Below are 26,220 nucleotides of genomic sequence, written 5' to 3'. Positions count from 1 at the left end.
TTGTTTAATAATGAGCTTTCTGGTTATTGAAAACCAGTTCTGTCTATACTTTTGTGTATTTGGCATAAACTCTTTTATAAAATTTCCAGCACAGCTGTTAATGCTGGAGCTACTCTGAGTCCCCATTAAATGTCAATGGTTGCTACTTTCAACAGCCTATTCTCTCCCCCCCTCCCCCTGGAAGTTTTGCTTTCTATAAAACTGAAAATATGTGATATAGTTTTACTATTTAACAGTTCTGCAGCCATGAATTCAAAATGGGGCTCAACTTGATCTATAAAAATGTGCTGCCAGAAAAGGGAATTTATTAAAGGAAATTGGGAATACAAGGTTTATTTCCCCTACACAGTCATTTTCAAGCACAAATCTTTTTGTCTCAATTTGCAAACGTGTAACATTGCTCCCTCTTCTGCAGTAACTAAAGTTATGGTACTCAGACTTCCCTGAGGTTTTAACATTTCAGGAAAGTAAGGTTGATGACAGGATAAGTGACATGATATGAAATGTTCTTTGTGTAGGCTGATAAACGTCAGTGCTGTATTCCAACTGAAATTTAGACCCATTGTGAAGGGAAATTACATGAAAATGATATATAGATGGTACCCAACGCCGAGTGAATTAGCAAATATGTACAAATCTGAATTAGGTATGTGTTGGAAATATAAAGAAGCAGAAGGAACGTTTTATCATATGTGGTGGACATGAAGAATAGTTAAGGATTATTGGGAAATGATTTAGAATGAGATGAAAAAATTGTTTAAAAGAACATCCCCCCCCCCCAAAATGGAGGCATTTCTTCTAGGAATAGTGCAGACAGAAGTTCCCAGGGGCCAGAAAAAAGTATGTATTCAACTACAGTAGCTCGGATTTTGTTAGCCCAAAAATAGAGGGTGGGAGAGGTCCCAAAGGAGGAATGGCATCTTAAAAGGATGGGGTATGCAGTTAGCAGGTCTAAAGCAGAATAAGAGAACAAGAAGATAAGAATTCATAGAGAGGAACGGAAAATATTTGTGGAGTATCTGGAAAATAACTGTAAACAAGTGAAAAAGTTAGCAGGATTAAGGTAAATTCAACAGTATAACCTACAGCAGGCACCCCCAAACTTGGCCCTCCAGCTGTTTTGGGACTACAACTCCCATCATCCCTAGCTAACAGGACCAGTGGTCAGGGATGATGGGAACTGTAGTCCCAAAACAGCTGGAGGGCTGAGTTTGGGGATGCTTGACCTACAGTAAGTAGAGGAGGAGAAGTCAATGAATGTACTATCTTATTGGATATTTTATTGTGGAAAATGTATAACTGAAAATTGTAAATCTATATGAAATTTAGACCCATTGATTTTAATGGGCTTAAAAGGTGCCAAGACCTGTGCTTGATTACGGTCTGCATGCACCTGTGCCAGCATGAAATTTATTGGAGTATCAGTCAATAACAGAGTGATCTTAAGTCTGGCCAGGAAGCAACGGGGGCAGTAAGGAATGGTGGAGCCCTCTGAAACCCTGCTCCCCACCCCAGCCAGGATGGCATAGCACAGAGACCCCATCTCAGAGCATTGCTTGCGCCATACTTTCAAGACCAGCAGGTGGAGACGTCTTCTGGATCTTAACCCCCTCTACCAGTGTGGATCAGGGTTTGGGGCTCTAGCCTAATTCCACTATCACCATCTCACAAAGCATGAACTATGTCACAGACACATACACCAGCATAGATATTAAGAACTGGAGTGCAAATGTATTTTATTGTGCGAGTTTGGGTATGCGAAAACATCTCACTTTGGCTTTTCAACAGCACAGAAAGGCAGAGACTCCTGATGAACCAGACTAATCTTGACAGCAGAAATCAGTCCTTAAGTCTGGTTGATGCTGTTTCCCACTACTGTCTCAATGTTCACAACCAAGCTTAATCAGAGCAGCAAAAAGCACTTCTCAGACCTGGTACTCTTAATATATCGAGCATACTTTAATCTCTCCCTTTTATAAAATAATCTCTCTTTTCTAGTAATTCCCCTTGTCTGCATCTCCTCCTTCTCCTCCTCCCCCTCCTCCTTCGCTGCCTCTTGTTGGTCCAGTCCACTCCTGGTAAGTAGAAACCGGTTCTCCTGCATTGTTGTCTAGTTGCGACATCTGGTCTACTGCGGTGAACTGTCCCGATGACGTCCTCAATGAACTTGAGCTTGGCTCCTCTCTGCTTCGCCAAACTTTTGTTTGCCAGAACATTTTGACAGCAGCCCTACGAGATAAGCCGCAACCAGATCGTAAGACAAACGCCACCTGTCTCTGTGTCATTTTTAAAAAAGCAGGCTAGAGACAGAAAATACTTTTTTTAAAGTCTTGAATAAAGGTTAAGGGCATAGCTGTCAACGTTTTCCTTTTTTAAAGGAATTCTGAATAGGATTCCTCGCAAGATAAGGGAAAAATTGACAGCTATGGTTAAGGGTTGCATCACTTCCAATGGCGTACACAAGCTTTTCTTCTGCCCTGTTCTTGACTTCTGGTCAGAAAACGGTTCTACCTCTAAACCTTGTTCACCAGAGGAGTGTATGCATTATGAGCAATGGAACAGATGACGCTGCCTTATACCAAGGGCTCATCCACACTTGTCCCATGCGTGGGTCTGAGTGGTTTCCCCCTCACCCTGCTCCTTTCCCAGGAAAACCCCACTTTTTAGTGCTAAATCAGAGCAAACATCAATCTGGAGAAAACCTAAATAGCTGTTTGCTCTGACTGAGCACTAAATAGTGGTTTTTGATGAGCAGGGGTTGCAAGCAGTAGGACAAGAAGAAGTGGGGACAAGCCCTGGATCGGACAATTGGTCCACCTAAGACTGAGCCATTTTCAGTCTTCAGCCAAACAGACAGCATACTATAGCACAAACCTTATCACATTAAAATGAAAGCAATGCTTTTCAACCATTCTTCGAATGTCACTCTATGTACAGTACTGGCATTTAAACTCTTGACCTCTCCACTTCTAATGCTCTCTTCTCTCGTTTCCTCCTATTCTACTTTGTTGGGTTGAAATAAACGACAGACGAGTGGTGGGTGTCATATGGGAGGCATCTCCCGAGCATGTCTCAGGGAGTCCCTTTTATTGAATATTACAGCATTGCCACATATGTGCTTATTGCTGATTGGTTAACACAAGTACAAAGCAAAGGATTGCATATAGGCATTAATCACCAATAGACTAAAGGCTGGGAAAGGGAACACAAAACTAGACAGGCATGAAAACCTCCTAATTAAATTATAACTAGTGATTAATATAACAAGACCTAAACAATTACTAATGATTGATAATGCAAAACTTAAAAGGACATAACAATCACGTTCCGTAGATGTGATCAACTATGCATTAAGAACAGGTCAGAATACAATGTTTTCGTGAACTCATGGTGAACTGAACATTCTAGGGTGATGTGCAGAAACAAAACTTTCCTTTACTACTTCTCACCCTTTCCATGCCTCATGAGCCAATTTCCCCACCAGCAGCTTCCTTTATTCATTTCTTCCATTTTTCTGCTTGCAATCTGCCATGATGCTTCCTGTATCTGGAACAGTTCCTCTTCCCCTTTAAAGGTCTCCTCAGGGTTTTGTTTTGTTCGTAATGCCTTTGCTAGTTTTGCAGGTTCACCTATTCTTTACTGTTTGTTACCAGCTAAACCAGATTCATAACTGCATCTAGAAGGGACGTAGTTGGCACTGTGGGTTAAACTACAGAGCCTAGGACTTGCCGATTAGTAGGTCGGCAGTTCGAATCCCCACGACAGGGTGAGCTCCCGTTGCGCGGTCCCTGCTCTTGCCAACCTAGCAGTTCAAAAGCACGTCAAAGTGCAAGTAGATAAATAGGTACCACTCTGGCGGGAAGGTAAACGGCGTTTCCATGCACTGCTTTGGTTCACCAGAAGTGGCTTAGTCATGCTGGCCACATGACCTGGAAGCTGTACGCTGGCTCCCTCGGCCAATAAAGCGAAAGGAGCGCCGCAACCCCAGAGTCGGTCACGACTGGACCTAATGGTCAGGGGTCCCTTTACCCATTACCTTTACCTGCATCTAGAAGCCCCTGGCCAGCCTTATAAAAGAAGTTACATAAAACAATTGCTCTGGGAGACAGATTCTTGAGTGGGGCACCTCTTTCTACGAATGTCATTTTGCAACAAGCAACTATGTGTGGATTGTTCTTGTCTTCCCACCTAAAGTATGGAGATGCTTGTAGTTGGCACCGTTAGAAAGCCTGCTTTCACGCCTCATTGCCAGAGTGTATGTCTGCCCTGGTACCCTCCTTTTCCACAAAATATTTGTACTGTACTGCATATAACTTCTGGAGTTCTTACATCATCATATACAATCTCCTGACCAGTACTGTACTTGGCTTCTGCAACATAAATGCCATAAACTGAAAGCACAAAGAATCCCAAAGAATCCTGGGAACAGTGGTTTGCCCTGCACAGAACTACAATTCCCAGCACCCCTTAACAAACTACATCTCCCAGGATTCTTTGGGTCATGTAATTTGCTTTAAAAGGTATGTTGCTTGTTGCAGCCATAATGTAACTGTTCGTTGTTACCCAACTGCAAAGTCTGTTTCAGTTCAACACTGTTTACCTACCAGTTAAGGATGATGAAGATTATTGCAAAGACCACGCCAACACAAACAATAACTCCAGTTATGAGGACAAACACCAAAACTATATCTGTATTTGGCTTCTTCAACCTTCTTGTTTCTAATTCTAAAGAAAGGCAAAACTGTTATTATGGAAATGTTGGTAAACAGAATTTTGAAAAGGATGAAAATAAAAAAGGGTTCTTTTTAAAGATGCTTTGTTATGTTTTATAGAAATCTCCACTAAGTTTTTCTGTGACGTAAGAAAGCAATTCTAAATTGTACAAAAGGTGCATCTTTTAAAAGGCAGGCATCACAAGGCAGACCATTATGCACTATAACCTTAAGCAAAACTGTTATGTCACTACCATCCCTGTGCACAGTTTGAAAGAGTGCGACACCCCAGGAAAGATTAAGAGCACAGCAGCAGAAATTTTAAAGAACCGACATATGGAGGAACTAAACAAGTAAATAAGCACAAGAACTTAGAACATCACTTCTATTTACAAAAGAGACACAGTATATTGCAGTAGACCTTTAAAATGCTCTTATATAACATGCTAATGAGTGTAAGGTTAAGATAGCTTATGTAAATAAAATGTTGATCATCAGAAGTAATAAAATTTAGCCGCAGATTGAAACAGTAAGATTTAAAGGGGTAGGTCCAAATAATGCCTCTGAGTAAAGCAACCCTTGGAAAAAGTGGTATCTACCAGCTGATGACTTAGTTCCTGAAACCAGATAAATCAGCCAAGGAAGCTTTCAGACATCATACCTAGCAATGATTATTTTCACCTACTAGTGGAGCTGCCCTGGTTTGGTGGAAGGTGAATTAAAAACCAGCACCACAGTGTTGTCATACATATCACTCTTGGTCACCATGGGGTGGAAAGAAATGTGGCAAAGAATAAGGCATTTTTTTAAAAAATCACAGGTAAAGCTTTCCTGTGGTTGATGCTCGCCTAACTACACGCATGCAGAAAGCGTGAGCAGTTGCACTCTAGCCTTCTCAGGACAGACCTAGTTTCCTATGCACAGCTTACTTTGCTTTTATGGATTGCTGTTCTGTTTTTATTTTTAAGTGATAGCTCCAGGACGGCTGCACCATAACCATGCAAACAAGCCCACAAATATTATTACCGTGCACTCTTATTTAATTTTTTTTGTTACTAGCCTGATATAACCCTAGTATCCTGCATTTCCTTTCAGGGAGGGGGGCAGGGAATTGCCTTCTGCCAAGTGAGCTAGCGCTGGAGGGGTGGCACTGTGTTTCCATGCAAGCTGCAGAGGAAGGGGCTTCCCTTCCACCATGGCCAGCACAAAGACTAAACAGGGTGGCAGAGAAGGAATACATTGTCCCCTGCATTGGGACCAGCATGGAAATGCAGAGGAAGAGACAGGGTGACCTATCCCTCTGCCAGCCTCCTGCAAGCCCCCTCCTCAGCAGACCCCTTGCAATAAAGGAAAGCGATAGGGAAATGCGCCAGGAATTGTGGGACAACACTTGCTTGGTGCAACTGTAGTGTAACTTCCCCACCAACAGATCAGAATGAATGCTCGTTAAATAGCAGGCCCTGTCTAATCTCTCTGCAAACAAATCAGGCTTAATGCTCATTCAGCAGGTAGCATGGAGGCAACCTCACCCACTTGCAGGGAATTCCTTGCTGTCTGGCAACCAGGTGAGCAGTTAGGCAGAAGGTTGCTGCATTTAACTTCTTCTGAACATGCTGTTTGTTTGGTGGATTTTTACCCTGCCTCTCAATATTTTAAATGCATCTCACAAATAAAACTTAATTTTAAAATTCATTGTGAGAATACCTCCCTGCACCAAGGTATCAAATGAAATAGTGTTCACCTGTAGTATATATTTTCTGAGCTGCTACAAACAATCGAGTGTCCTAGCAGAACACAATCCTTTCTGTTTCTGAACTAGGATTTATAACCATACAATATTACACAGAGATTCTCCTAAATCCTTTTCTTAAGGCCTCCAAAGGCTTGAGATTCTGGCAGGAGGCAGGAAATGTCTGCTAGTACAGAATGTAGCATAATGAATTCCTGCTTCTAAACACTACTGTAAATACCGTGGAATAATCCAGCAAGCAAGATGACCTAGTTTGCAACACTACCTAGTTCACAATACTGCATTCTCACAGTTCAAAGTAAACTCCCCCCATGTGCAAATGACGTCAGGTCTGTTAAAAGGAACAGAATGCCAAGACAGACTTTTTGTTCCAAAATCATTAGAATTCTTTTATCTTTAGAGGAGAGATAGCATGGGAAAGACGGCATTACTGGAAACAAACCAATGTTTTCTATATAAGCTCAATTTTAGTGTGTTAACTCCATCCTGAATAGAAAAGGAGGCGGCTGCAGCCCCACAAGGAAAATGAGACAGAAAGGGGGAGGCGGCAACACAACAATGTGCTCAAAACAGAAAATATAGAACAATATGGCTTGCCAAACACATTTTGATGTGTCACATTATTCAGAGGCAAGATGATCTTAGGGCCAAACTACATGTTACAATAGGTCTCTCTCTCTCCCTCTCTCTCTCTCTCTCTCTCTGTATATATATATTTGTGCTTTTAAGTTTCTTAAAAACCAGAATGCTAGCATGGGGAGGAGGGGTTATATTAGCCTTTGTCCTTAACTAGGTGCTGACTTGCATAAGAATAAGGTTGCCATGGAAGTGTAGGAGACACACACACAAACTGGAAGTGTAAGGGGCTAAAGGTGAACTGGAATAATAGGAGGTGGCCAAGAGGGCCACCCCTGGCCCTCCAGACTTAAAGATGCAGGTAGGTAGCTAATTTAACATGTGCTTTGGCCCTTCTCTTCCTATCTTCTTGGAGCAGTTTACTGAGAACATGCTGTTTCTTGAGCATCATTCTGAGTAAGTTGCTTGCACTTCACAGGGCAACGTGCTGCAATGTCATAGCCCCTGCCTGCGCAGGAAATGACCTGAATGAAAGCTACTCTACAAAAATTGCCTCTGCACAGCCAACTGGATATCACGTTCATGTGGGTGACGCTGTCCTTTCTGAACACTGGCCAGCTGCTGCCTCCACCTCCTCCCCTGTTGTTGCCAACACACACTCACACGGGTGATGGCACAAGGAGCACGCTCTGGATCATGTCTGGCTGTCTCTTCCCATGGCAAGAGGAGAATAACCCCCTTCACTTACAACACACTCCCTCCCACACAGAACTATTATCAGAAAACATGAATAAACTGCCTTATGTCACTGGTTTTGTCAGAAGTAAGCTAAGGCCCAAAATAGGCTGGAATATGGAACAGAGCAACCGTAGAAAGGTTGCCTGATGCAGAATACCATTAACAATTACGGTGATTTTCTTTGCAATAGCCAGAAGAAGTTGAAAAGACATGGAGGGCGGGGTTTCCAATTTCTGCTGAGAAGAACCAGGACCTATGAGCCTAGGTCTCTGCTGAAAACCAAACAGAGAACCTCACCAATGATGAGGAATTAATAGAGCATTAATGAGAAACAAATCATCCTGTGCAAAATACTTCTTATGGATAGCTCTTGGTTTATGCCAGCTTTATCCTAACACACACACACCCCTCTTAGAAACTGGAGCAATTGTTCATGTAGATTCTTCCTGCTCTTTTGACACACCTATCCACTCATCTCCCTGTTGTCTCCAAAACTACACTAAAAATTGCTGCAACACACATTTTGAGCAAGAACACAGTTATAATCTCTTATAGGAAAATTTCCCACCAGGCACAACATTATATCATTTACACACTACCTGAGAAAAAAGTGGTATGATCCCTCCTATAGTTCTTTTTTTTTTTTAAGAAGTCCTCAATTTTTAATGCAAGATGTCATCACTTGAATTAATTCCTGCCTTCTTTCCTCCGAAAGGAGATTCTATTTGCAGAGTGTACAATTGAGCCTAGATTCAGTTTCCAAGCTAATGTCATTATAGGGGTCCTAATGGTATGAAGAACCATTAGCAACAGAACAGAGCCCAAAGCAGCTCTGTTCTGATAGCAGATTGTTCTGATAATCCAGTTTTCTTCTCCACCTCCCAACTCTTCATTTCAAGAGATGATGGCTCTCAGCAATCATTGCTGTAGGGGTGTATATGCATGCATATGTATGTTGCTTTGGCAGACACACAAATGTTTAGGATGGGGCTGTACCAATGGCAACACCACTGAAGTGTCATGAAAAATGACACACACCATCAGGGATGTGCACTAGCTTCACAAGCTGACGCATCAATGCAAATGCTCAGGACAGGAATATGTGAGCAAGGATCAGAAGAAGCCAACAGACACAGCTCACCAGTTGAGGGCTGACATTCTATCCATGAAGACACAGCAGCCCAGATTAAATGCATTTTGAAGCTGACCAAACATAATGCTTTTTACTGGTCTCTGGGATTCATGAGTTACTCAGTAACAAGAAGATAAGCAAAGACCTACTGGCTCAGACCATTGATAAAAGTAGCCCATTATACAGTCTTTCTTAACAGCAACCAGTTTATCTAATAGCACCTGATAGTAACAGGGGAAATAATTCCTTGTTTTATCCCTAATGTCCATCAACATGAATTTGAGAATTTATAGTAACCAATTTCAGCCAATGTATGTTGATATTCCATTCCGATTTCTTTTTATCAGAGTATAGGGAAAGCCTTGATCTTCATTTCAATCAAATGGAGAAGAAAATATATATTGGAACCTGTAGGCTTTAGAAGGAGAAACATCCATGAGAAATATTTCCCATCCCACTCTAGTTCCAGTAATTATTCACCTATGTTTGCCCTTTCGGTTTATGCTTTGACATGGAGGTAGCCTTAATTAAGAGGAATTACAGGATGCTTTTTCCTTCAGGTGGATACTCTTGAGAGTCAGGCCTTAGCAACTGCTTGCTCCTTACAGATTCTGTGGTTCAGAGATCCAGCATGGGTCTCGAAGGTACAGCTATGCATTGGCACAAATTCAAAGGACAGTCAACCAAGGAAAAGAAACAAAGAACACAAAGCACAAGACACAAGACAACACTGCATCAAAATAGGGAACTGCGTAATTTCTCTCATTTTTAAAAGTAAATTTAGTCCATTCTGTCAAATACTTAAATTATGCCATTTGCTACTGGATCCTTTAAACTAATGTTGTCAAGGACTGAAGAAAAAAACGTCCTACATAACTTCAAAATACCTATTAGGGCTGGGCGATATCTGGTTTGCAACATCACAATATAGCACCAGTTAAGCATTGTGATATACCAATATATCATGAAGTCTGAAATAAGGATGGAGCTATGTAGAGGCATTGGCTGGCTTCACGGTTTTTCCTGCGTCGTGATTTTTGCTGACGCCTGCTCTTGTGATTTGCTGCCTCCTCTAGGAGGCAGGGGAGAGCTGAGCCAGCAGAATTAACAGGAGCTGCAGGAATCGAGAGAAGCATTGGCTGGCTTCATGGTTTTTCCCACATTGTGATTTTTGCATAGCACACACACACACACACACACACACACACACACGGGAGAAGGTATTGTGCAGTCCGCAGGTTCCATGTCAACGTACTCTTTCAGCCCACTTGGTATGAAAAGTTGGGCCGCCCTGAATTTTAGCTATTTACTTTAAAAAACACATTTTTACAATTAGCAAACAAGGGGTAAACAAAAGACCAGCAAATGGAACAGGCCCTACAAATGTAAACAATATTTTAAAAAAATACAATCCTAAAACCAGAATAAAAACAACAATGACATCATATAGCATAGCTTCCACAGAAAAGTTATCCCTTTAGCAACAATACAATCACATATATCTAATCCCGTAGTGAGTCTTTTTAGTTTTTGTTTACCGGTCTGAAGGCCATTTTCCATTTCACAAAGTTCAGTTATGGGTGTGTTCTCGTAAGGAGATTTGTGTTCCGCATAGCCATGTCTTTCTTGCAAACAGACACACATACCAATCATTTTCATGTTGATAAGATGGTGATTTTAAGAGAACCCCTTTTCAGGAACCCCTATAACCACTGCTGCCTCAACCCAGTGACATGGGTATTTTAACTGCAATAGCACAGGGAAGAGAACTCTTGTGGGAGAAATGAGGGGAAATTATGATATTCTCATGCTGATGGGCTTCTTTGAAGCTCTGGAACTGATATCTACTCTGAGTGGTAAAATTCAAGATGACAGCTGCAAGAAGTACATCAGTTAAATCCTTACTCTGCGGCATTGAAAGATTACAACAGAGGGCCTGGTGAGAATTGAACAAGGTGTCAACAGCTGCTTCTGTTAAACTGCCTGATCTTTCTGTCTTTTGAAATCAGTGAGGGGGGAAAGCACAAAAGATATGCAGATTAATGCAGTACAGTAACAAATTAACAGATAAGGAAGTTTTAAAATAAATCAGCATATATGTTTTTCAATTAAAACACTGCATTTCCAAAACAGTCTGCTTGATATGGGTGCAGTGCATCAAGTGTTGGCAGTGAGCACATTGCCCAGTCATTTTAATGGAGTCTGCACCATAGACACTATTCCCTCCAGCCTCCGCTTCCTGCAGAGTACAAGAAACATCACGTTTACCGGATTGCTCCATTTGTAGTTTGCAAACTACAAGTGGAGAGTGAAGATCTTCTCATAAAGATTAATTTAACGCAAGCAACGTCTGACTAAATATTTATGAACTTCCATGAACTTACCAGCTGTTGTGTACACTGTATATTTTACAGATGCAATCAATTCATCGTTTTCTATTGTATCGCACTCAAACGCAACGGGGTGGGTATCTCTGTGTACCTCCAGAATAGCTGAATCATTAGGAAGAATGAGTGATTGCTATCAATTCAAAGGTGACAAAAAAGACAAAGTTGGATTATCTCATAACAAAGAATGTACTATGTGACAATTGGGGGTGGGGTGTTCTTTCTTTCTTGGTGCTTCAGTGATCCCTCATGATATATCCTAAGCCATAAACTATCAGAAATTCCCAACTTTTTATTTTCCCCTTCAGTTCTTCAGTGGATAGGCAATGTTGGGTGACCCATAAATTTTGGACAATTTTTAATTCTTCTCTGAAAAACACAAAATCTGTGTGGGACCAATTAAATGGAAAGCCTCTTTCATCAATATTGTTTTAAATTAAGGAAGGAATTGCATGATGACGTGATAAGCAGATTGTTATAGGAAATGTCAGAAAGCAATGGCTTTCTTGTAACTTGCCATGCCCTCTCCCCTTCCATGCCCTGTTCTGGGAGTAGTTAAGGCTCAGAATTTGATTAAGGAAGGACCATTTTATCCATTTCCAGCATGGAGGAAGTAGTGCAATAGAAGTGTGGGTATATGGAGAGGTGTTTGTACACTGGGAGAGTTTCATCTCCTTGGGGAATGGGACCAAGGAAGGTGGAGGGAAAGAGTGCTGCCTAGATGAGGAGTACAACAAAGTAAAAATTAAGTTTTGGTTTGTCACACACCTTTTGATACACACTTGTGTATCATGCATTATCTCCTCTAAATTAGATGACAAATTTTGAGGGTATATGGATGCATATGGTGTAACTTGCCACGTATTGCAAAAGAGCCAGTTATGCTGTCACTGTGTTTGTGTGTGTTCATGTTTGCTCTTCTGGATATCTCTTACTAAGCAGGAGTGACTGAGCTGCCAGAAGGTCAGGTGAGCACTGCTGCCACACCACATCACCCACTACTGATACCTGGGTTTGTGAATAAGACAACAATGGCCTCATTTATGGCAGACTGCTGAGAGTGCGCCCACCCACACCCCACCTTGAGAGAGGTGCTTTACTCTCATATCTTCAACTCAGTCTCTTCTCTCTTTTACTTAACTTTCCAAGAAGCTACTCATTCCACTTCAGGAAATGTGCAATTTAGATTTTGGACTGTTTTCTCATTTTGCTTGGACTCTATTCCCTCCCATTTCCTTATGTGGCAATAGCTTATACGTATAGAACTTGCCATACCTCTGACATACTTTTTTTCCTCACTCAATCTTCTCTCATCCTTGCCTACCCTACAGCTTTAAGATAATCATTTCTGCTGTCCTCTAAATGCACAACACACTTATTTGACTATCTTTGCTTTAAATCATGTATTCAAGTACTCTAGACCCTGACTTGTCATCTCATTCCCTTTTTCAGGAGCTGCTGTTCTTTCGTACTACAACTCCAGATTAAAGATACCAATGTGTCTTTTGGATGTATGTTTACATTGGTATACAAGTGTGGAAGAAAAAAAATAACACGTGGTCATGCAAGAGTCACTGGCATAAGTTGAGATCCAGTAACTCTTAATATTGTTCCACGCCACCTCAGTCTCTAATGAACAGTGCACAAGATTCCAGGGGTCTTGGCACTAAACCAGGGTTTGTTTCTCTTTTGGCAATGAGGCACAACAGAGGCTACAGTGTCTTTATGATATATGAAAACAAAACAAATTCCTTCCAGTAGCACCTTAAAGACCAACTAAGTCAGTTCTTGGTATGAGCTTTCGTGTGCATGCACACTTCTTCAGATACACTTCTTTATGATATATGGTTTATTTACACATATACACAACCTGAAGCTTCAATGAAGGGGCTCGCAGCAGAACTCTAAAACATGCCAGCTTATTCCATAGTAGAATTAGCATCCTTCCTCTGCAGCCTCTCCTGCTCTGCAGGGCACATATCAGCTTAGCTGCCCCTCTCTGCTTCCTGGTTACATCACTGCCAACCCATTCCCTAAATTAAGCTCTGTTTATCTACAGAGGAAGACTCCATAAATTCCCTTTCTAACACCTATTTCCTTTGAACACCTTATAGCTAAAGATGGTCACCTCACAAAAAAAGTTTGCCTGACTTCATTAACATTTGCTGATTGGACTAGGATTACAATGTCCAATAGGAATGTCCCAGGAACCAGCTTATCGGTGGGTCTATCACATGCCTTGCAATGCCTGAAAATACACACTAGGCTCTGGCTCTGGCTATTTCCTCCAAATAAATTAGCTTTGACACCCCCAAACCTTAATTAAATTCTAGCATCTATGAATCTACAATATTATACGCAAATAAATACACTCTAGGAAGCCTAAGTTTATGTGGAATCATTAGAAATAAAATCAGTTCAGTATACATTGCACAGGATGGAACTAGATTACTTACCTGGTCCGGAATCAACATTTTCCAAATATATTGAAATCGATTTTCTGGAGGTACAAAAATACACGGTATCTTCACACTAGCAAGACTTTCAGAAATTGGTTTACCCCCTGCAGAACATAGTTTTAAAAGTCACTTTGTACCAATACTTAAACATTATTGTACACCTCAAAATACTACAAACAACTCCACTAACAGACTGTGGTTAGAGGAATTATCATTTAATCATTATAAATTGCATGTTACTGGCTTTTATGTTTAAACCTGCTATTAACTAAGAAGCGATACAGGACAAGACACTTTTAAACCACCTCAGAATAAATGTTTGGCATTTTGGAAATGATGCATAAATATTCACAGAAGCTAACTGGGAATAACTGTATCATTACATCATTACTCACATCCACAATCTGCTGGTCCTCTGCACTCTTCAACACGAACAATACACTTAGTTTCACCTCCAGGGCATCCATTGGTTAATATAACTTCTCGAATGCCAATACCTTTGATCAAGATGAAAAAGGTAGCATTACATGTCTGTTTGTGTTTTGGTTTCTTTCTCTTTCTCTGTGGTGGATACTCCTTTAAGTTCACCTTCTAAAATCAAAACACTCTGGTCTCTGTCAAAAGCCTTCAGAAAAGCAGTTGTCTTCTTTATAACCAAAATTTAGAAGATACCACCCTTTTGTGCCTGAGACTATTGTGTACTTAGATGATGGTAACCCATCCATTCCACAAGGTAAAAACTTTCTCCTTTCAGTTGAATTTTATATGCGCTTTCATTTTAATGCATTGCTAAAAACAAACAAGTTAATTAAAATTTAAATATCAACGCTAGCTTGCAGCCTCTGTGAACCTGGCCTTTCAAAGCCTCAACCATCTGGTGCTTGGAGCATTTTTGCTCTGATGAGCTCATTCCGATCAGGTGCTGAGCATCCTTAACTCTTATGGATACCAATGGAAAATTACAGTGCTGAATACCTTGCAGGATTTGGGCTTCTCAGGAAGGAGGGTAAGTACTCTTGCAAATTAAGGAAATCTGATGTCACATTGATCTCACCTTGGTGCTAGCTTTAACTGGTGGATTCATCAACATAATCAAAGCTTTCTGAGGCGAGCTCAATTCTGATTGTTACTGTAGCCACATGTTAATGATATCTTCCATTTTAAGCAGTTTTAAATTATCCAAGTTTTTTAATGATAATAAAAGAGATTGCACTGCATAACTTCCACCTATCAGGTTTATTCAGGAAGAAATCCCACTGAATTAAAGGGCACTTACTTCCTAGTGAGTGTGTGGAGGGTTGCAGCCTACAGGGAAAAGAACTACCTATATGTAATTAAGATTAGATAAGAATTGCAGATCTCAGACATCAACATTTCACTTGGGAACTTCATGTTATTTTCAAAAACACAAACATATTCAACACAAGTGCTGTGTTTCTTTGCTTTTCTCTTTTTTCCTTCTGCCAAACACTGTGTACCCAGCTCATTCAAATGGCATGGCATGCGAGGGAGGAAAGAATAGTATGTTTAGTCCCAGTAAATACAGAATAGATTGCCAGCCGTTATAGAAATATTTTGTTTATTGAATAAGGAATGGAGGAGATGGGAAAAAAACCTTTTGTGACCTAAGCAGAATACAACCTATGCATATGAAAAACAACAACCTTGTGGTGAGGTATTTTGCATCCCTAAATGCTTAGAAAACCTGATATATTTTGTAATATTTCTTATATGACATGTAACATTACCTCAAGTGGCAGACGGAACGAACAACACTTACTGGAAATGTTGCAAAACGAGAATCATGCTAAGCTGCTGAGAATTTCTCATTTCAAAGGTTAAGAAAACAGAGGTGTATATAGCAATGAACTGACATTTTTATTAAAGACATTTTTCTTGTTCTGGAGAGAGATTTTTGAAAAACTCACATAACGGGTGTATAATGGGTGATACTGGAGATACCTATAACAAAGGAAAACAATGGACACACCTTCTCTTTTAGTCCTGAAACAGGGATGGACAAATGGACAGACTGTGTGTGTGTGTGTGTGTGTGTGTGAGAGAGAGAGAGAGAGAGAGAGAGAGAGAGAGAGAGAGAGAGAGAGAGAGAGTTGACAGTCTCCTTTTATTGGGCCACCAATCACTCTTAACCCCAACTCCAATCTCCCAGGTGTTAATGATTCCTTCTACTTCCACTATCCAAATTCCCTTGAAAACAGGAAGATACAAACTTCTGGGTAACAGTACAATCCTAGGGATTGAATTGTGATTGCAGAAAGATGGCTTCATCAGTTTTGGAGTAAAGCATGGTGGGACTAGGAGCACTAGACTTTGACTAGGGAGGACTTTCTGCCTCTTAGCTCAAATTGTGAAAAGCCTCTGTAACTGACACCACAGGGCAGTGTTGTAGTGTGTATTGCCAGGGCAGGCAGCAAGGCGGGGTGAGTAGGAGGGAAGCGCATGCACATTCAACTACCTAACAGTATTTACATCACCCAGGAGATCATATTCACAGAGATAAGAAAAGAAGAGTTGTACTGTTGTCTGGAGAGGTCATTTCCTGGTTTGCATGGAGAAGCCGTTTTCAATGGAGCCCAGCGACGGGTGCAGCTGTATTAAGGCAGCACTGGGTGTTGAAATTTTGCACCCTGAAGAATTTTGCACTTGAGGCAACCGCCCTTGTGCCCCCCCCCCCACGCTATGCCAATGCAATAGGAAAGTTGCCTTAACTGCAGCTACCTGAATAATAAATTTGGAGTTGTCATATATTTACAAAATATTTTCAGATATACTTGCACGACCGAGATGCAAATCCATAACAGAAGTGCATTCAAAGTGAGAAAATAGCCCTGGCTAAGCTTCTTTCCTGGTTTTGTCTTCGGGGGTAGAGAGCAGGGAATAAACTTAGATCAATTTTCTAGGTGGCTAGATCTTATATGAGATGCCAGATTCTGTGTTCATGCAGTGAAACCATGGATGCATGAAGCAAATATGGGCCAGGGGCAACAACCTTTGTGTAGGCTAAATTTAAATTTCAAGTCCTAAAAAGGTTGTTTCAGAAGATCTCAAGTTCCTTTGGTGTTTCACTATTTGGTTACTTTTTCTCCTTTTATTGCCTGGCAAGTTGGGTATTTTTACCTCCGTCCTGCTAATTTTCTCATTGGACGCATCTGAACATCATGACAAGCCATTAACTGTGGCTTACCATGCACAAGCTTTGCTCCTCCTCACTTGTGCTGGAGAAATATAAGACATGATCCTTGGCTTAGCACTCCATCAAAAACAAGGTATTTGGGTTTATTGACTTTAATGAACATGGCCATTGAGATATTCATTCAAATTCCCTCAAACTAGCAATGTAATTTGCAATTAAGGTTGGATGTGAAATGGTATTAACAAGTCAACCTTGGGGGGGGGGGCGGGGTTGGGGCTTTAATGAGGCATGTAGTTAAGTGGCATTAGACCACATCTAATCTGACAGCTTTATCAATAATAAGGAAGAAGTTAATGAAGAACTATGTTAATTCAATTAAGTTAAGGTGCTAAATTGAGAAGAAAGAAAGCATAGCCAAAAGGATTTAGAACAATTGATGGCTGGAAGATAATTAAAAAATGGTTCAACTTGCAGCTACATAGTAAAAAAGATGAAATAATGAATAAGAAAAAGTAAAAGTTAAGTTGAGCTGAATGGAGGGCTAGTTCATATTGTTCTTTACTGTAGATAATGTACTTCCATTAATTCTCTGTTGTCTTTAGGACATTCTCCTCCACCTTTCCTACCATAAATCTGGATTTTTTCACTCCTTCTTCTTTTTGAAGCATCCCTGGTATGGTGTGGGATTTGGTAGAGAATGTCACATGGACAATGAATAATTAATGTTGTACGGGAAGCTTATTACCCAAATTAGACATCAGTATGGATGAGCCCAGATTTTGGGATTTCATCAGGGAGACACGAGTTGTAATTCAAGCTGATCATGTTGCTTTCCTGATCAGGTAAAAATGGGAATTGCACAAATCTATCTGACAAGATTGTTATGAAGAAAAGCAAGACAACAAGTACAAAGTGCTTGAAGATACTGTATAAAATATAAACAACAGCATAGTATAAAACATTTATATTTTTTTAAAAGGAAGTGGAAAAAGCTAGGAGCACATGGGTAACACTGAATTCTAACAATTATCAAAAGGATATTGTGAATTTGCACAATTACCATAAATATATCCTGGGAAAAGCAATGAAACAGAGGCTTCTACACATTTCAGGAGAGGGAAGTATTAAAGAAACATGGATTTGCTGAGATTTGGGGCAATGGACAGCAATGTAGCCTCTCTGCTATAGACCAAATTATAGATGTGGCTACCTTAAAATAAAATAAAAAACACTCTAAATGAGTGTGACACAATCAGTGAATGCAACTCTTTCATTATAACACCAACTGTTCATATTTCTTTTTTAAATGTTACATTTATAATTAAAAGAACCCTGTGAATATATGGAGTGGGTACATTAAAGTATGGAAATATTGCCAGAATGGAGAGCATTCTGCAAATTTTTGAAATTTTGAATAGGGAAGGGATGCAAACTGTGCTAAAAAAAAGTATTAACTGGAACAAAGAACATAAGAATAATATAAAAAAATGTTTACCGGCACAAAATAACAAAAATATGCTGCACTGATGGGGGCAGTAAACATTTCCTTTCTGACAACAAAGGCATAACCATCAGGTTTATGAACATTTGTTTCTCTTGCGAACTACCTGAGAAACGGAGCCATTGTAAGAGATGCAACGACTATCCTATTTTTATTTGCTATGCATGAACACAGGCATATGCGACTAGAAAATGGTTACCCTATTGGAGATCACTCTTTCCACTCATTTTTGAGACCTCAGTTACCTTTAGCACAACTAATAAGCTGTATGATGAATACAGCATACACTATTGCAGAGAAGCCATTTGCTTTGGATTGGAAATCTTGTATGTGGGAAGACATCTGTGAAATGCATCAGGAGGTCTTTCAGCTTCTGAACGTTTCGCAGATGTTCACAAATAAAGAAAATTGTTACTCTGGTGAAGGCAGCTCCATGAGCCAATAAACAAAAGGAGCTGGTTTTTTTAAAAAAGAGCCTGCAGGCTGTGAAATTAATAAAACAACAGTTCTGACCTAAATTTATAATGACAATCAACTGGATTGTTTTTGTTAATTATAGTTATCAACAACTGAAATCAATGGAAGGTGAACGAGGGCATGCAAATTACAATGGTTCAACAGCTAATGTTAGTATACTGTTCCTAAAAAGTTTTTTAAAAAACCAAAACCCACCCAATTATACTATGTTTTATCCATCTGCTTTTCTGCTTACCACATGTAACCGTGCATTCTCCAAATTCTACTTCCTTGGGTTGTGTCAGATTTGCTTCTGAAAAAGAAGCAAAATATAGGGTGAAATTCAACATTATGCTATTGCAAACGTTCTGTCTGCACAAGCATGTCAGCTTGAGAGGTGGAAAGATCCCTTCCCCCCTGTGATATTCTAGAGGTTCTCCTAACCCCCTCAAAGCACATTTTGGCAGGTGCAGTAAGAATGACGGGGCAGGAGGGGGGAAGCCCCATTGTGCAAGCCGAAGCCCTTCTGCAAGACTTCCATTGACAGGGTTCATGAGGTGACTCTCACCCACCTGTAGTCATGAAATTCTTCCCCAGTGCTTTTCACCTGAAGCATAACATTTTCTCATTCAGTGGAGCAATGGGAAAGAAACCAGGATTTCTGGAGCAATAAATTATACTAAAACAAATCAAGCTGGACACATCTCATTATTTAAATATTAACTGATTTTGAGAAATAGGGTGTAATTTATTCTTTTAATATAGTCGAGTAGGGAAATTGAAAAGCACAACATTAGAAATTGGAAACAGAACTGTTAGAACCTAAGACTAAGGTAATTTCAAGAATGTATAACTTGCTGTTAAAATGGAATACACAAGATGAAATGGTTAAATCGGCTATGATAAAGTGGGCACAGGACATAGGGCATAATATCATGTTTGAGGACTGGGAAAGGTTGTGGACCAACGGGCTGAACTTCACTGCATGTAATGCTTTGAAGGAAAATGTAATGAAAATGATATATAGATGGTACATGACCCCAGTTAAACTTGCCAAAATATACCATTTGTCTGATAACAAATGTTGGAAATGTAAAGAAAATGATGGAACATTCTTCCACCTCTGGTGGACTTGCCCTAGAGTGAAGGCCTTCTGAGAAATGATATATAATGAGCTGAAAAAGGTATTTAAGTATACCTTCACTAAGAAACCAGAGGCCTTCCTTTTGGGTATTGTCGACCAGAAGGTGTTAAAGAAGGACCGAACATTTTTTATGTATGCAACAACGGCAGCAAGGATACTCATCGCTAAGTACTGGAAAACTCAAGATCTACCCACACTGGAAGAGTGGCAGATGCAACTGATAGACTATATGGAACTAGCCGAGATGGCCGGCAGAATCCGAGACCTGGGAGAAGAGAAGGTTGAAGAAGATTGGAAGAAATTTAAGATTTATTTAAAAAAGCATTGTAATTTGGTTGAATGTTAAGATGGAGGCTAGATCATAAATAATTGACCACCACTAAATTAGATGCAATTAGGATGATAAGTGAGATTGAGGAAAAATCATAAACCTTTGGGAGAACTATTAGATTATATTCTAAATGAACGGGACATAAGAATGTAAACAAGATGATAAATTGCGGACAAGAATTGACAATGATGCAAGTGGGAGCGGAAGACGTGAGGGAGTCCAAAGAAGTTAAGAAATTATGTTATGATATATGTTACATTGTTTATTATATTTGCATTTATGTTTAAAAAATCTTAATAAAAATGTATTTTTTTAAAAAAGAAAAGCACAACATTAAATTTATTTCAGTGACTGGTGAATCACATTGTAAATATGTAGTAGAGATCATTATTATACTGCAGGATGCCTTACCTTTCAGCTTGCTAAATCAAAGCTAGGTTATAATAATACAGTGGTACCTCGGTTTTCGAACATAATCAATTCCAGAAGTCTGTTCAAGTTCTGAAATGTTCAAAAACTGAAACTCAATAGCTGGCAACTAGGCTTCAGGATCTTGCACACAGCGGAAGCCACATTGCATGTTCAACTTCTGAGGCGTGTTTGAAAACCAAAGCATTTATTCCCAGGTTTACAGCATTCGAAAACCGAACTGTTTGTCAACGGAGATGTTCTAAAACCGAGGTTCCACTGTACAAGCCTACGCATGTTTACTCAGAAGTAAATCCTATTATGTTTAATGGCACAGACTTCCGGGTAAGTGTGTATAGAACTGCAGCCTAACATCTAGTGGGGGAAAAAGTTATGTAAAAATTTTTACACATGAACAATCATCATCGGAGAGTTAAAAAGGTAATAAGAGCCTCCTGGATCAGGCGAATGGCCCATCTAGTCCAGCATCGTGTTCTCAGAATGGACCAGGAGCAATATGTACACTGTCAGTCTTGCAGGGATGGTCCACTTTTGGGCTTCAAAGCAAGTCCTTGCACAACGCTATCGCACTGACATCGCATCCAATTCGTGACATAAAAGACGGCACGTGGCTCTCGCATCCCAGTAAGGGATGATTAAGCATTGACTTTTCAAAAGACAAAAAACCCGCGACTCTCACTCAGCCTGGCAAACAGCTGGCTCCACACGCGAAACACCTTCTCTTTGACCTGACATCGTTCTAGCTTCTCAAGGGGGGAAATGGGAAGGAACTTGCCGGGAGCTGCAAAGAGCAGCAGCCGGGCAACGCAGCGAGCGAAAAGGAAGCGCCGGGGAGCCTCTGAGGCTGGAACTTGGCCCGGGGAAAAGAGAGGAGGAGGAGGAGGAGGAGGAGGCAGCAGCTAAAAGCAGCAGCAGCAGCCTCGCCGCGGGGCTGTTGCCTTAGGGGTGCGTTTTCGCCTGGAAAATTGCCTCGCGCAGGTTAGCCAGAGGCCCATTTGCACAAGGAAGACGGCGGAGGTGCAAAGGCGGCCCTTCGCAGCCGCCGACTGGGCTTCGAACAGAGCCGAGGGAGGCTCTCGCTGGTGGGAAAGGGCGCCTCTCTGCAGGCCGCCCTCCGCGGGCTCGGCAGGCTCCCGACGTGGGTGAGCCGCTCGCCGCTCACCCGATTCCTCCAGATGCAGCAGCGGCTCCGACAAGGCCACGTCGACCGAGATGGTGTCGTTGAAGGCGCCCGCGGGCTCGCTGGCCAGCAGCGTCAGGAACAGGCCCACCCGGAGGACGAGCTTCCCCGTGCCCTCGGCCTTGCAGAACCCCATTTTCTGCAGCGCCCGCCGCGGCCTTTGCCCTCAGCCGAGCCCGCCGCGCGGAGGCGCTCGCAAAGGGGCAACCATTGAGGCGTCACAATGAGGCCTTGCTCAGCGTTCGAGCGGCACGCGGCGCTGGGAAGACGCGGGGGGCGAGGAAGGAGGAGGCCGCTCGCCCCGATCCTGCTTCTCTTCCTTCTCCCACCCCGAAACTAGAAAGTTCCCCTCCACACACACACACACATGCACACACGGGGGCAGCGCCTTCTCCCTATATGAAAGTATTTGGGGCCTGCCCCCTGCGCCCATCCGCACAAAGAGCTTCTCTCCGTGTAGGTTCCTCTCCATCTATGGAAGTCTTCAGAAAATGTGCTTTGCGTCTTTACGGATCTCAGAAACTCAAACTTCGCACCCTCACAACCACCACGGGTTGATCCCCCCACCTTTTCTAAAACAGACTCCTGAACTGTCCTCACGATTTTCAGATAACACACTAACAATGCCTGTAAGAACCTTGTGCTTTTCCATAGCACAGGAGGATTGACAGCCAAGGAAGTGGTATCTAATCTACAGTGTCTCTGGAGGTGTTGTTCAAGTGTTTTCTCCCTGAGAAGCACTTCGCAAGAATTGCACATAAACAGCCAGCAGACAAGTCAAAACAAAACCTGGGTCTCTCCACTTGCATATCCTGTATTGGTTTTTAACAGTTCTGGATTTATAGCTTAGTCCTATACATGCCCACTCAGAGTAAATTCCTTTGAGTTAAGTGGTAACTGTATAGAAATGCAACCATAGGCTTTTGTTTAGCATTTTGGAATACAGTGGTACCTCGAGTTACATACGCTTCAGGTTACAGACTCCTCTAACCCAGAAATAGTACCTCGGGTTAAGAACTTTGCTTCAGGATGAGAACAGAACTTGTGCTCCGGCGGCGCAGCAGCAGCAGGAGGCCCCATTAGCTAAAGTGGTGCTTCAGGTTAAGAACGGACCTCCAGAACGAATTAAGTACTTCACCCGAGGTACCACTGTATAACAAAAGTGCTGGTTGTCTTGATTACTGAGTTTTGCTCAGTTAGCTTCTACTCGGCATCTGAAATCTCATCAGGTCTTTGAGCTGACCCACCCATTGTGGCTGTTATGAGGCCTCTGGGTGCCCCAGAATTTCTAAACCCATTCATGTATGGATGGATCACTGCATTGTTGGCATGATTCTTTCACACCACTACGAATCCTTTTTTGACTAATTGCAATGCGGTGTTCCACATGAACAGCTAACTGACCTCTGCAGGGCATTCATAACTTGTAGTCATGTTAACTTTGTCAACACTTGCATTCTGAGTTTTCTTTCTGAAGTGTTTGTGGTCTCTCCATCTGACAGTAGAACAAATATAGATGCCTCTGGCAGGAAGTAGGAAGAGCTATTACTAAGTATAGATATTAGGTACTCTTGAGTCCTTAGGATAAAATAGTCTATATATTTTAATAAGTACTGTATATCTGGTATTCTGTGCCATTCTTGCTGGGGGAGATTTTGGCCATTTTGGTGAAATAAGGAATCCATTTAATAGTGTGGATAATGTTCAATATGACATCTTTATCCTATCTCTTCATAGATTCCCCTTTGAATTTGGGAGCTGTAATCAAAGGTTTTTGTGCTGGTACTCTTAAAGCAATGGCAACAAATAATCTTCAGCTATCAAAAAATCTGTCTCTTTTCAATTATTATCTCCTTCAGTAGCCACAACAGCTATCATCCTCTGGAATAGTTAAATGTCAACCAGTATAAAGGTTTCTGAGTACAAAGGAGTGGACATTGACAGAAAGCTGGATTGAGACAAGATGGGAAACATTACAGACCTCTCTATAGAGGGCAAAACTAATTCATTTAGCTTAATTTCCTGCCAGTAATTTCTCCCACACAAAGGCAAGCAAAACTCCCTGTCTCAAACACCTCTGAAAACTGAACACGTTTTTCCTCCAGGAAATGAGGAAAGTAATGATTATGGCATATTGGGGGGAAACTCATTGAGGTGGTCAAATAATTAGCTGGAGACTATAAATGCATCTAAGTGGGAAACTGGACTCTTCATGAAAGTCACAAATTGTGATGGTGTCTTGGATACAATTGGTCTATTGTGGTATGAGCTCTTGCAGACTACTGAAATGGGGTACTGGAACCTTTTGAGTCCAGTTCTTAGGTATGAACTTATCTGTTAAGACAAGATCTTATTCATTGGCGTTAACCTTCCGTGTTAGAAAAGGGCTCATACTACATGCCTATCCTGGTAGCTGTTGTAAGGTTTAATGTAATGATGTATTTGAAGTTAATGCACAATGGAAAAAGCTATATAAATGCACTAATTGCACAACTATCTACATGTGTATTCCGAGGTAAGTTCCACTGTGCTAAGTGGGACTGGCTTGGTTTGCTGTAAATGTGCATAAGATTGCAGCTTTAGATGTATTCAATCCTGTAATTTCATGCTCTTTTCAGTGGAAATTTTTCAAATAAATGTACTTAGAGTCACAACCTTAGATTGAAGGGTCTTGCTGAAATTTATTATTAGCATGGTAAATTGCAGGGAAGTCATAACAGAATAAAATACATTTGTGCTAATGTTTAATGCATTTTATTGTAATTTAATTTATTGTTCTATCTATAATTTTACTTGTATGCCACTTGGAAAGCCTTTTTATTGTGGTTTATAATTTTTTCAAATAAATGATTTTTTGCATATAAAATTGTATTTCATCTTTCTGCCAATGTGCATTTTTAAACCTATGTCTTCTAACAGTGTAATTGTCTGCATGTCTATTAAGAAGTAAGTTCTACTGAGTTCAATAGGACTTACTCCAAAAAAACTATAATATGATTGAGGATCTAGTAAGCAAATGCTGCAAAGTTTCAAGGGCAAAGTAGATAATAAAATGAAGACATTAATTCAAATTAATTCAATTTTATCAACAGATAAACTGTAAACCTTATCAGTTGTTCCTCTTCAGGAAAGCTACTGTGAATAAACCTGCTGCTCTCCTGAAACCACATTTTAAAAAACATCGTTAACTCTTTATGAAGGTTTTCCTGGGCTAGTGATGGATTCCTTGGGCTAAGTATACATTATACATTAAAAACACATCACTTCTTCAAAGAATCCTGGGAACACTAGCTTATCTTTCCCAGAGCTACAGTTCCCAACAACCTTAACAAAATATGGTACCCAGGATTTTTTGGGGAAGATAATGTGCTTTAAATTTATGGGGTGTACGCATCCCATATCCCACCCCTTTCCACTGCACCCGGGGTTAGACTTACTGAAAACAGCTACAGCAGGGAAAGACTTTAGAAGTATATCCCAACCGCTATTTTAGAACCACAGAATGGAATATATTTTCAAGGTAGGCACTTGGATATTTTCCTAGGTAACATTGTCATGAAGTGTCCTCATTTCCATTTTCCAGGTAAGCAGGAAACAGCAATAATTGTCATCCATAAAAAGTAGCAGAGGAAGAGATCTGTCAGTGGTTGGCTGTATTTTGCTTAAACCTGAAAATGTGTAGGAAGAAGGCTGCTTCCTAAATGCAACCCCCCCCCCCAACCTATCATCAGGATTCATCAAGAGCATAAGAAGATCCTTCCTAGATAAAGCCAAAAGTAGTCTAGTTCCTCATCCTGTTTGCCCAGTGGTTAACCAGATGGGAGAGGAAACCGCACGAGCAGGACGTGTGTGCAATAGCACACTCTATAGCAACAGAGATACGCAGACATATCACCACAGATATCGGAGAAAATGTATACATTGCCATCATGACTAGTATTTGCCGATAATTTTGTCCTCCCAAGGTGGGGGGGATTTTATTTTATTTACTGTCAAGTGGTATATAGGTTTTATGAAATAAATAAAAAATATGTTTCGAATCTCCTAGATCGGTGGCCGTCAGTGTATCTTGTGTAGCAAATTCCATGGTTCAACTGGTGTATGAAGAAGAACTCTCTGAATCTTCCCACATTCAGCTTCATTAGATAACCCTGGATTTTAGTATTTTGAGAGGGAATATTTTTCTCTATGCAAACATGCTCCCCTTATTCATTTCCAAACTAACATACAGTGGTACCTCGGGTTACAGATGCTTCAGGTTACAGACTCCG

At 40.9% G+C, this 26,220-nt stretch overlaps 2 protein-coding genes and 1 long non-coding RNA gene across 3 annotated transcripts in view; 1 reads left to right on the top strand and 2 right to left on the bottom strand.

The window, feature by feature from the left end:
• PM20D2 (peptidase M20 domain containing 2) overlaps positions 1 to 26,220 on the bottom strand; it is a 617,107-nt gene that overhangs the window by 431,810 nt on the left and 159,077 nt on the right. The gene's annotated exons all lie outside the window — the stretch shown is intronic.
• Positions 1,720 to 22,298, bottom strand: SPACA1 (sperm acrosome associated 1). Its single transcript, XM_081857399.1, has 7 exons — positions 21,932 to 22,298; positions 19,122 to 19,178; positions 14,150 to 14,251; positions 13,752 to 13,858; positions 11,293 to 11,428; positions 4,605 to 4,725; positions 1,720 to 2,229 (listed from the first exon to the last, which is right to left on the bottom strand). The coding sequence occupies exons 1-7, from the start codon at positions 22,083 to 22,085 to the stop codon at positions 1,995 to 1,997; spliced, it is 912 nt and encodes a 303-aa protein (XP_081713525.1). The 5' UTR covers positions 22,086 to 22,298; the 3' UTR covers positions 1,720 to 1,994.
• On the top strand, positions 20,674 to 24,815 carry LOC309339389. The gene is made up of 2 exons (XR_014155284.1): positions 20,674 to 21,747; positions 23,687 to 24,815. It is a non-coding gene; the product is annotated as an uncharacterized lncRNA (long non-coding RNA).

Source organism: Podarcis erhardii (genome assembly GCF_964252035.2).
Source record: "Podarcis erhardii genome assembly, chromosome: 3".
Classification (NCBI taxonomy): domain Eukaryota; kingdom Metazoa; phylum Chordata; class Lepidosauria; order Squamata; family Lacertidae; genus Podarcis; species Podarcis erhardii.
This window is presented reverse-complemented; position numbering and strand designations above follow the sequence as displayed.